The sequence below is a fragment of the Rhamphochromis longiceps genome, linkage group LG5 (genome assembly GCF_057381845.1).
Source record: "Rhamphochromis longiceps isolate RC_006_pf linkage group LG5, R_longiceps_female_GT1.1, whole genome shotgun sequence".
In the NCBI taxonomy this organism is placed as follows: Eukaryota; Metazoa; Chordata; class Actinopteri; order Cichliformes; family Cichlidae; genus Rhamphochromis; species Rhamphochromis longiceps.
In genome coordinates, this window is record NC_140561.1 from 25,448,292 (window position 1) to 25,459,572 (window position 11,281).

The 11,281-nt window shown below is 42.9% G+C and overlaps 1 protein-coding gene across 1 annotated transcript in view; it reads left to right on the forward strand.

Annotated features, from left to right (window-relative positions):
- Positions 1-8,607, forward strand: part of skib (SKI proto-oncogene b) — a 29,480-nt gene extending 20,873 nt beyond the window's left edge. Inside the window, exons 2-7 of the mRNA XM_085406854.1 lie at positions 5,464-5,571; positions 5,751-5,851; positions 5,989-6,218; positions 6,657-6,931; positions 7,026-7,256; positions 7,383-8,607. Of these exons, the coding sequence (XP_085262980.1) occupies positions 5,464-5,571; positions 5,751-5,851; positions 5,989-6,218; positions 6,657-6,931; positions 7,026-7,256; positions 7,383-7,604 (1,167 nt within the window). The 3' untranslated portion in view covers positions 7,605-8,607. The remainder of the gene's footprint in view (positions 1-5,463; positions 5,572-5,750; positions 5,852-5,988; positions 6,219-6,656; positions 6,932-7,025; positions 7,257-7,382) is intronic.
- Positions 8,608-11,281: the final 2,674 nt, after the last annotated feature.

Below are 11,281 nucleotides of genomic sequence, written 5' to 3' on the forward strand. Positions count from 1 at the left end.
TGGCATTGAAAGAGGCGAATTAAACCCAACAGAATACAAGTGCAATCTTTACTATAAAAATCTCTGTCCATGCCAAACTCTTAAAACTCTTAAAAGTGATGTAGGACTTTTTCTATCAACCCCCTCCATGAGTAGGACACAATACCTATCAAAGGAAGCAAAAGCGCCATCCTTTTACTGCTTTTGGTTGTGCAATTGAGGCTTGAGATTTTCCACCCTGTGGTTGACAGAACCACCTCCTGACAGAACTGCAGTAACCAGCTCTTTTCTGCATTTTAACCCTTTATTTGACAGCAGTGGACAGTGACTGCAAAAGACTAGAAAGATAATGACAGGGACCCTAACTGCTTGGCTATTCAAATGACCCCATAGGGAACCACGAAATGCTGAAAATATTATTAAAGTGTTATTATTCTACAGCCATGGCATTGTGAAGTACGTGCAGAAATGTCAAAGCAATAGACGTGTATTTGCACTGTCAAAACACGAAAAGATGACATTTGCATGTAAGGATACAAGCAACAATGTCATTAAACAGCAGGTCTGGATTTGCCCATTGTAGCATTGCTTATATGCAAAATTGTTTTCACTTTTTTTTTTCTCTTGTGGGCACATAAAATCAAATTTGCACTTATTGCAACTTCAAAGTCAAGCATTTTGCCACCGAACTGTAATCAGTACAACATCCTGTTCTATTTTCAGCAAAGTAAAACTTAAAGACTGGGTCTTAAAATATTGTTACGTTGTCAGGATTAATAAGTGAATGATATTATTGCACTGTTTTGCTCCTCTGCCATTAAGCTATATGTGTCAGGCTGTGTGCATCTGATGAGATTTTCCACCTTTAGGAACACCAGCTTGTCCTGCATCTTCCTCAGACCTCATCAAGTCTCAATCCCAAAGACAATTAGGACAATCCAATAAGCTCCGCTGTAATGCCGTCCTTATGCCTGGCCCTGCGGCTGTCTCTGTGTGGCTACGCTGCCATGGCTCAGTTCAGCCACGTAAACAAAATATTCTCAAGCAGAGACACAGTAAATTGATAAATTAAGCTAAGCTTTAGAGAGGGGAAATGAGAGCTACCCCGGTATCTGTGTGGAATATGGGATGAAGTTTCAGGGATATTCTGGGCAGACACCAATAATACTTCCCCAGCTGTTACAGTGACCACAGGGCTTTATATAAATCAAGGGACTGTCGTACAATTTATGCAGTGAGAGCTGAATAGAGCGTTTAAGGCATCCCTGTGGTGTGGACGGTCGTCCACACCAAACCATAGGGATCAGATTACCAAAACTAGTATTCCTTCACTTCCAACTAAGGCTATTACCCATGTGAGCCATGCCAGTTGGTGTGCCCTTGAGTGAGACAGCGCCCCAGTAAGCACATGTCGATCTGGGGATTACATTCAGGGGTTTAGGAGGGGAAAGGAGGCCGTAATCTGAAACTGTTGTGTCTTGTTGCTGTGCACTTTTCTTAATGCCATGCTATCATGCAGCATACGTTGGTGTTGTATGACTGGGGCCCTGCAGGAAGTTCAGCTATTTTGGTCTTACCATATGAGTGTTGCCTCATGTTTTGTTTCTTGATAATTTCATTGCAGTGTTTTTTTAGTAGCACAACAGATGCTAGGGGTTTCAGTTTTACCCTTTCAGCAGATCCAACAGGCTTATTAGCTCTTAGCGTTTTGTTTTGTTGCTCAGAGATTAGATTATTCATGCCATTTTTATTCTTTTTTTATCTAGCCACTCTGCTTACCAGCACCCAAACACTCACTTAATCACATGATATAGATATATAAATTGTTTATCGTAATTTTGTTGTATAGAGCCAGGCTAGCAGTTTTATAATCTTCACAGTCTTTATGCTAAGCTAAGCTAAGCTACCTAGAAACTGGCTCTAACGCTAACATATTTCACTGACAGATAAATAAGAGAAAGAGGTGATAATCTTCTCGTCGTGCATCATTCCTAAAGCTATAGATAACAATAATAACTCTGTTCTCACCTAATCTTTTTTTATAGACAGAGAAACATGCACAGAAACAGGTTTTAAAAATGGCATGAGCACTTGCACTTGGACCCTTGCCACTTGCATATTATAATTTCGGTTTAACCTCCACATCTCCGGCTTACATGATCTCGCTAAAACCCTGTGCCTGTTCAACCTGCCTGATTGGTTGTGTCTGCGTTTTTGCTAACGTTAGAAATGAGAAAGTTAGAATAATGGGGATAGGTTCATTGATTAATTCAAATTGCCCATAGGTGTGAATGCGGGAGTGAATGTGAGAGCGAATGGTTGTCTGTCTCTGTGTGTACGCCCTGCGACAGACTGGCGACCTGTCCAGGGTGTACCCCGCCTCTTGCCCTATGACAGCTGGGATAGGCTCCAGCGCCCCCCGCGACCCTGAAAAGGATAAGCGGAAGCGAATGGATGGATGGATAGAATAATGGCAACAACCAGAAATAGTTTCAAACTTCAAGAGTTAGGGTCATACATTTTTACACACACTCCAATCAGCTACCTCTTCCCTCTTCATCTACCCACTTTCCTGCCTGCTACGCATCCATTCATGCTTTCATTGATCCTCTCACATCCCCCTCCATTCTCACTTCCTCCTCTGGCGTCTCTCACTAATGGCAGATGAAGCGTGCGTCGAGAAAATAGCCCTTCACAGGGGCTCTGTGGACGCTGGTATGCTGCTATGGAGAAACTAAGGGATTAAACTTTAATCTCCATCATCTGCAGTATGATGCTTGCTGACGTCGACTGACCAAGTTAACCATGTTAAGATTAGGCTTTTCCCCCTCGTGCTGAACGCCGGTCCCATATCACCAGTCACTGAACAAATATTGTTGATTACATCCATGTTCAAGTGAAAAAAACGGTTCAGTCAAAATCACGCTCCAGTTGGCGTGATGACGAGAAATCGTGATTCACGCAGGTCGAGCGCTGCGCTCTTTGAACAGATATCGATATGCTTGTGTTGTGTGTGTTTGCCACACCGGGATAAGATTGTGGGGTGGAAAAAAAACCTGGAGCTTATCCTTGTATTGCCACGCCATTATGTAGCACTAATTAAAAAATAAAACATGCCTGCTCTTGCCCTTCTGCTATTAGACCCTGTTTAGCCTACAGGTTTGCTTTGAACCGCTCCCTCATTACAGCGCCTCAAAGAAATATCATACAATAGTGAGTTGAAAAGGGCAATGCTTGAATGGAGTCTGAAAGGGGAGGCTGTACTTGGCCTTCAAGTATACATTCCTTCAGCTCAGTGCTTCCTCTGTGGTCCCCCCTCTTCTGGCTCACCTCCCCCCTCCCACTCAATTCTCAGTTCCCACAGGGGACGCAGCCAAAGCAAACTCCTCAGAGGAAGTCTCCCTCTCCTTCCAGTGTGAGAGAAATGGGGATGGATGTCCTATCTGGGCCTGCGAGGCAATAGGATGTATAAGGGGGGGGGGGGGGGGGGGGGGGGTGTTTTGACTCCATGACCATGCTATGTCTATGATGTGGTGATGAGTAAAGCCCGTGTGGCTGCTCTCCTGTGAGGTCAGTGTCATATTTAGCCAGTAGGTCCCTTGTGGTGTCTGGGAGTGTCTGTTTTCTGGCTCTATTATGTCTAGTGCTCGTAGCCTTCCTGGAGCTGCAAACCTCAGGGTAGAAATAGTACCAGACAGGCAGACATCCTTTGTCAGGAAAACAACAGTCACGGCAGTAATTACAGAGTCTTATTACACCAGGGCAGCAGTTCTTAGAACACCACCAGCCTTGAGTCAGGCAGGTGAGGGGTCGAGTCACCACTGCTAAACACAGTCAGGAGGTTAATCTAGGTTAAAAGAACTACCTTACAGTAGCAAATCCAACCAGCGGGCTTGTAAATGGGTGTGTGTGTGTGTGTGTGTGTACCGTGGTGACTGGTTAGACGGGTAGAGACATTTGTAAGGCAGGCAGACTGGAGGGGAGTGTCCAGACAAACATGTCATGTACACTTCATAAAGCTTACAAATGTAGGCTCAAATCAAACCGGGAAGGTCTAGAAAATGTCAAAGAGTCAAAGATTCCAGCCATAATTTCCATCAAAGGCTTAAACAACCTAAATGATTTACTAGAACAATTGAAAACTACTCACTTGTGACGGTAAGCAGTTTCCTAATAGGTGAAACTGTAAATTAACCCAATTCAAACGTGGTATCTATAGTTCAGGTATGCAGTGCCAGACCTGACTTAACACCTCCACCCCTAACCGCACTTTATCACACACACTCACTCCATACCCTCCCACATGCACATATGCGTGTCTACACCCGCAGCCACCCACTTCCCCACATGTCCCAACACCCACTCATAGCAGTGTGAGCACACACACGCTCGCTCACGCAGAGTCTGGCTTCGTGCTGCAAATCTGTGAGACGTGATTCATTACCGGCTGGGCTTCCTACTAAATGAAGTTTATTGTTAATATCCATCTCCAGGTGATCACAGCAATTGGCGATTAAAGGTTGCACAACTACACCAAAGGGAGTGTTTTCTCATTGAGGATTTTGAAGGTAAACAGAGTAATCGTTTGTCTCGAATCGCACGCGCAGACAAGGAGATGGGAGTGTTTGCCATTCCTGGAGGCAGGATGTCATAGTAGTGAGTAAGAGAACGACCCGGCAGGTCTGTGCTGGCCTCTGTGCCTGCCTAGGTAAACATATCCTCTGTCTGACAAGTGCAGACCTGGTTGAGGATGTTCGCTATCACAGCACATGGATCTGCAACTTGCCACACACACGCATACGACATAGATAAAGGGGGGAAAAAGCTTGTGAGATTCAGTGTTTTGTGGCACTTAACAAGGCAGATGCTTCTTCCCTCCTCAGGTTTTCAGCTCGCCCTCAAACAGCACATGACTCGGCAGCTCTGTGTTAAAGTGCAGCCGTTTTAGAACACTTCTACTCGATCGCCTGTCAGATCTGAGTGCAATTACTTTAATTTGTCTTCCTCTCTGTCTGCCTCTGTCTCTGGATTGCAATATTTCTGTGGTTCGAGGAGTCGATCTTCTCCACCTGACGGCGCCTCTCCTGCCTGGCAGGGAGCAATGTAGCCTTACTGGCTGCCAGCCAGACCAGCTTGAGTGTCTGCTAAGCTCAAAGCCCTGCTCTCACACACACACGCACACACACAAACATGCAGACATGCCAGGCTCTGTTGCTGAACGCTTGCACAGATGCATCGTCTATCCTCCTCGCCTCTCTGAGACTTCTCTGCAATATTTTCTCATTCTGTGACCTTCTGCTCTTTTACTGTAAAACATCTCTACATGTGCTGACAAATTGATGAGTTGCTCATGAATAATGCCATTTACAGTCACACTGTAGCATTTTTAGAAATTGTGTGGTTTTTCTCAGCTGTCTATGATGTGCCGTATCTCTGCCTGGATCGTGATGATTAATCGTTTACTCCCCTTTTCTCCCTTGTCAGTCTCCCAGCCCCATCCGAGCCAAGAGGTCCAAATTCGACAAATTGCAGTCAGCTGACAAAGACAGGAAACCCGATTGGCTCCAGTCACTGTCAAAGTCTGCACACAAGGTTTGTACACTATATGTCTGCGTAACTTATGTGTAATTTAAAAGATTAAAGATCTAAGGACTTTAAAGCATGGCCTCTCTTCATCTGGCTTCTTTGAATAAAGAGGGGCCTTTGAATGAATGTTCTAGCAGCAGTTTTCTGAGTTTATCCAAGCTTGTTGTGTTGTTGTGTTGCTTCAGGATCTGAAACAGGTCCAACTAAAACAGAGGCCCTCTGCTTTCCGCCCCTGGTCTCCTAAGCCAGCAGAAAAAGAGAAACCGGCCAAGAATGAGGTGGAGAGGTGAGCCTTCCAAACAAAAGATGTCACAGTTTTGGTTTTAAGTACAGCTTAAAACTGTTTACAGTTCCTCTTTAATCAAGCCCCTTTTTTTTAGCATTTAAATGCTTTAAGTCTGGCTGTGTTTATTATCCTCACAGGTCGTGCTCGAGGAATCAGGAGACACACAATTTGGCATTTGCCCACCTGGCCCCTGCGGTCCATCCCAAGGACAGCAACACTCCTGACAGGGGGACAGCTGCCATTTCCGTGCAGGAGCTGCATAATGGTGACGCACAGCCTACAACAAAGCCGGCCCACTCCAGCAACACCAACCGAGCCGAAGACATGGACACAGATGGAGAGATTGATGTGGATGACTGTGATGATGGTGAGTACCACCCACCATCTTTTCTGGTTTTTTTGAAGTGTAATCACAAAAATAAACTGTAGTTGAGCTTTAGAAAAAGCGTATATAGGGCACAGACTCTTCGATTCCAACTTTTATTGCACAGTAAAGGAGCAGGCTTGTTCATGGTGATTCCTGTGCAGCTGCGCCACCTGGTGTCAAGGGGGGAAAGTACAAGAGGAATAATGGCTTTCTATTTATGTAGCAAAAAATGCAAATATTTGTAGCAAATAATTAAAGATGCAAAGCAAGAAGAACAAGTGAACATCAATGATCTTCTGCTTTTTGTAACGCTTGTCTTCTCTGTTAGTGGTTATTTGCAGCATCTCAATTTTATGTTGAGTCTTTGAGAATCACAACACTAATATTGTTGGGGTTTCATCACAATCTTAATAATAAAAAACCTCTCTCTGTCCTCAGGTCCAGTGCAGTCTTCCTCCCTGGCTTCACCTCCGTCTGCCTGCACCAGTGTGTCTCAGACTCTGACTCCTCAGAGCATGGCTCGGGCTCAGGAGAGGCCTTCCTGGCTGCCAGGGACTGTTTGCCCAGAGATGGACACCATGAGACAGATGCTGTATGCTGGTCTTGACACCAAGGAGGCGCGGGAAAAACTCCTGCAGGAGATTGTCAGGATGAGAGTGAAGCAGGAGGAGAAGCTGGCAGCTGCTCTTCAAGCTAAACGCAGCCTTCAGCAGGTAACCCGTGAGACCAATCTCACCAAAACTAAATAATATTAAAGCTTCACTGGATTTCATTTTCACAACTCTGATGATTCGAATGTTTTTGCAGGAGCTGGAGTTTGTGAGAGTGGCTAAGAAGGGGCGTCTTCGCGAGGCCATCGAGGCCAAGCGCAACCTGCGAAAGGAGATCGAACGCCTTCGCGTGGACTGGGAGAGGAAGATGAGGGATGCGGAGGAGTCTTGTGGGCGGCTGAAGAGAGAGCTGGAGAGAGAGAGACAGCAGCGAGTTTGCGATAAAGGCTGCGAAGCCGAACGCCTCCGGGTCAAATACTCTACTCAGGTGAGATGCCCCCAAGATGACCAAAGCCAGCGAGAGCACTAGAAAATATTGTGCACTCGGTTGTGGTTATTGATCCCATTCCTTGGCTGCCGTTCATTTAATCTTGCTGCTTCCTGTGTTGCGCAGATTGAAGAGCTTCATGTGCAGCTGCAACAGGCAGAAGCCGATCGTGAGCAGCTGAGACGGGAGCTGCAGCAGGAGAGAGAAGCTCGACAGAGCCTGGAAAGCGTCGTCAAAGACCTGCAAACCCAGCTGGCCCTGCAGGCCGGCGGCATCCTTCCTGGAGAATGCAAGGACACGAGCACAGAGGCGCACAGACAGACCGCACAACCCACCAACGGATCCTAAAGTTGCACATTTAAAACGAGACAGAAAGATTCAGTAAAAGGAGCATGTTTAAGGGGGAAAAGAAACGAAGAGTGTTTTTGGTATGGGGGAAAAAATTAGTCATATACATTATGATACAGTATACGTCATTATTATTATGACATTATGAATTTTATCAAATGAACTGGAAAGCAGCACGATGTCCGAGCATGTAATAGAGCGTGAAACTGCGAGAGACTTTCTTCAGCGATGGAAAACCACATCTTTCCGGTGACGTCAGAGCCTGCGGTCAGACACCCGACGCCGTGCAAGGATTTCATTTCAGTATAAGCTATTCTAAGATGTGCAAATATAGCTACATAACACTACTTGAATATGAAGGGAAGAAACACGTTGCGCCTGGTGAGCAGTTGATGAAACTCTTGTTGCCACAATATACTGGTACACACAAAGGTGTCATTGCAGACCACTGGAAACAAGAGACACGAGTTTACCACTATTTACTTTTAATATCCGCTTGCTTTTTATAACTGTGTAGAGGATGTCCTTTTTAAGAAATTCCTGCTTACGCAGCACTGTTATTCCACAAGCAACAAAAAAAAAGGGGGGGAAAAAAGAAAAACATTCATATATAAACATGTACGCATGTAAACCAGCTTATCTACCTTTTGTATTTTATAAGCCTGAAGTATTGGAGGTTCTGTGGGCTGCCTTCAGGTCCACCACTGTTTTATTCTTAGATATTTTATGGAAGTATTACGTTTTTCGTTGTTTTGTTTTTTTGTTGTTGCTGTTATCCAGTAATGTTTTTGGCTAAATAAACAATAAGTTAGATGAAACTTGCCCACATTAGTCTAGTTAAATCTATAAACACTCCTAAAAGAGAGGAAGAAAAAAATACTCTCAGTAGTTTCTGTTTATGCTAAAATGCGGTACTTCTGATTTTCTATGGAGTATTATAAAATAATTTATATTTTAGCGATAATTTGCTGCCTATCAATAACACACATTCATTTTTCGTCACTGGCTTTAGGGCTCTTAAATCAACAGTTGCTGTTTATATGAACAACATTTCTACATATATACAGAAGTAAGGAGATATATTTTTTTACTTTAAGAAAAAGGAATTGCACTTTTTAAAGAAAGAACCTTGCATTGTGCATCGTATTCCCTGTTACATTTTTCAAATAACAAGTTAAACATGGACTTTAAATTTAAATACTTTCCCTCAGTATCCCCTGATGTAAATACAATTATAATGTAAATAAGATATCGGTATGGTATGGTATGGTATGTTTGCTTGCTCCAGACTTAAATTGATTGATTATGAATATTATTTTTTGCTCTTACTTGAAACCAAAAATAGACTATATTTGGATTTGTAAACTGCAGTTTCTTTGTTGCTGATCCCTGAGCATCATTGCAATCACGGGGCATTCACCAGAACAGACGGACTCTTTTTATTTTAAACCACTCTTTTTGTTTTGTGAACTTCTGTAGTTTTGTGGGTTTGACCCATGGACAGAATATTACCATTTCTCTGTTGATTGTTGATCTTTTTTCTAAAAAGCGCTTTGCTATTTGATGATATATATATATATATATATATATATATATATATATATATATATATATATATACACAGACCAAAAAACTGAAAAATGGATTTTAATTCTTTGCACCTCCGGCTCCATCATCAGGTAGAGTAGAAATGACACCTTCTCCTGGTTTAAACTTTAGGTGGTCTCATATGTTTTAGAGAAGAAAACACTTTTATGTCTTATTATAATGATACCCTTGCTCAGTATTTGTTGGGTACAGTGTAATAGCACTATCCATTTTGTTAGCTGATATTGTTGTAGTTTTGGTTTGGAACTGGGGTTTCATTCGCCTCTTGTTTCAGTGTTTCCTTTTTCCTTCGGATGACTTGTATAATACCCATTAAAATCTAAATCATTCCTTCTTCTGAGAACTTTGTTTTTTCTCACCGTTAAAGATTCGTGTGTTGTTGTGTGTGGTTTTACTTTTAGCCACTTTGGGAACCTTTGTCCGTCCGTCTGCAGCGTCCACATATTTGTTCCAGACTGAAAATAAATTTATAGAGATTATTGCGTTTCCCAGAGGATGAAGATAATGACTAGAAGCCATTAGTCTTGCTCTGCTCTGTGGAAGGTTTTTTTTTTTTTTTTTTTGTTCCAGCAAATAGCAGCAAAACTGAAGTAATTCCCATCAGCCTCACACATAAAAGTTATGTGCATGTAAGAGTTTTATGGTAAAAATCTAACATTTAAAATATTAAAGTAAAGTGCTCGCTGTTCATTCAGTACACCTGTTCAGCTCTTCATTAATACCAATATCTAATCAGCTAATCAACCTAATGCATTTCAGCATGTAGATGTGGTCAATTTGACCTGCTGATGTTAAAATGAAGCATCGGGATGGGGAAGAAAGGCGATTTAACTGATTTCAAACATGGCCAGACATGCTGGTCTAAGTATTTCAGAAGCTGACGAGCTACTAGGATTTTCCATCCTTAACCATCTCTAGGGTTTACAGAGAATGGAAAAAGAAACAATATCCAGGGAGCAGCAGTTCTCTGGGAGAAAATGCTTTGTTGATGCCTGAGGTTAGAGGGGAATGGCCGACTGTTTCTAAGTGCTCTTGTTACAAGCAAGGTATGAAAGAGAGCATCTCTGAATGCACAGCACGTTGAAACGTGAAGCAGATGTGCTACATCAGCAGAAGGCCACACTGGTTGCTACTCCTGTCAGCTAAAAATGGGATACTGAGGCTATAACTTAAACATCCTCAGAGTGGAAAAATGTCGCCTGGTCTGATGAGTCCTGATTTCTGCTTCAACACTTAAATGGTGGCGTCCAAATTTGGCTGAAACAACATGAAAACATTGATCCATTTTACCTTGTATTTAAAGGTACATGCTGCTGGGAGTGGTGTAATTGAGTAGTGTTTTCTGTGTATTATTGTAGCGCTGTTGTTGTGTATATAAATAAAACTGAATTGTTTGTTTCATTATAACAAATGATGATCACATAAATCACTTTATGACCACAGTGCACTCATCCCCTGATGGCTGCTTCCAGCAGGATAACGCACTGTGTCAAAAACTCAGATCTTGTTAAACTGATTTCTTGATCATAACAGTGAGTTCAACGTACTCAAATGTCCTCCACAATCACCAGAACCTAATCTAATAGAGCCCCTTTGGGATGTGGTAGAAGGGGAGATTCATATGATGAATGTTTCCAGCACCTTGTTAAATCTGTGCAATGAAGGCAGTTTCTCAAGGAAAAAGGTGGTCCAGCTTGGAACTAGTGAACTAGTGTACCTACCAAAGTGCCCACTGAACGTAGAAAAATCATAAATGCATAAAACTCCATTTAGTCCACACATACTGTATACAACATAATCATAGAGCCTGAGAGTTACAACGCTTTGTAAATATGGAGGCGCATGAGAAGACAACATCTTTCAAGAGTCCATGGGTGAAGAAGAGAATGCGTGGTCGTGAATCAAGGGGGAGACAACAGAATAAAGGAGGATGGCAAAAGCACACGCTGTAGTTCTTCCCCCATTAGCATGCTTTTTGTCCCGCTCACGTAACATGCAAATGAAAGGAGTTCTTTTGCCATACAAAGTAGAATGTAAAACCCAGTAAAATAAACACCTGAAGAGCATCC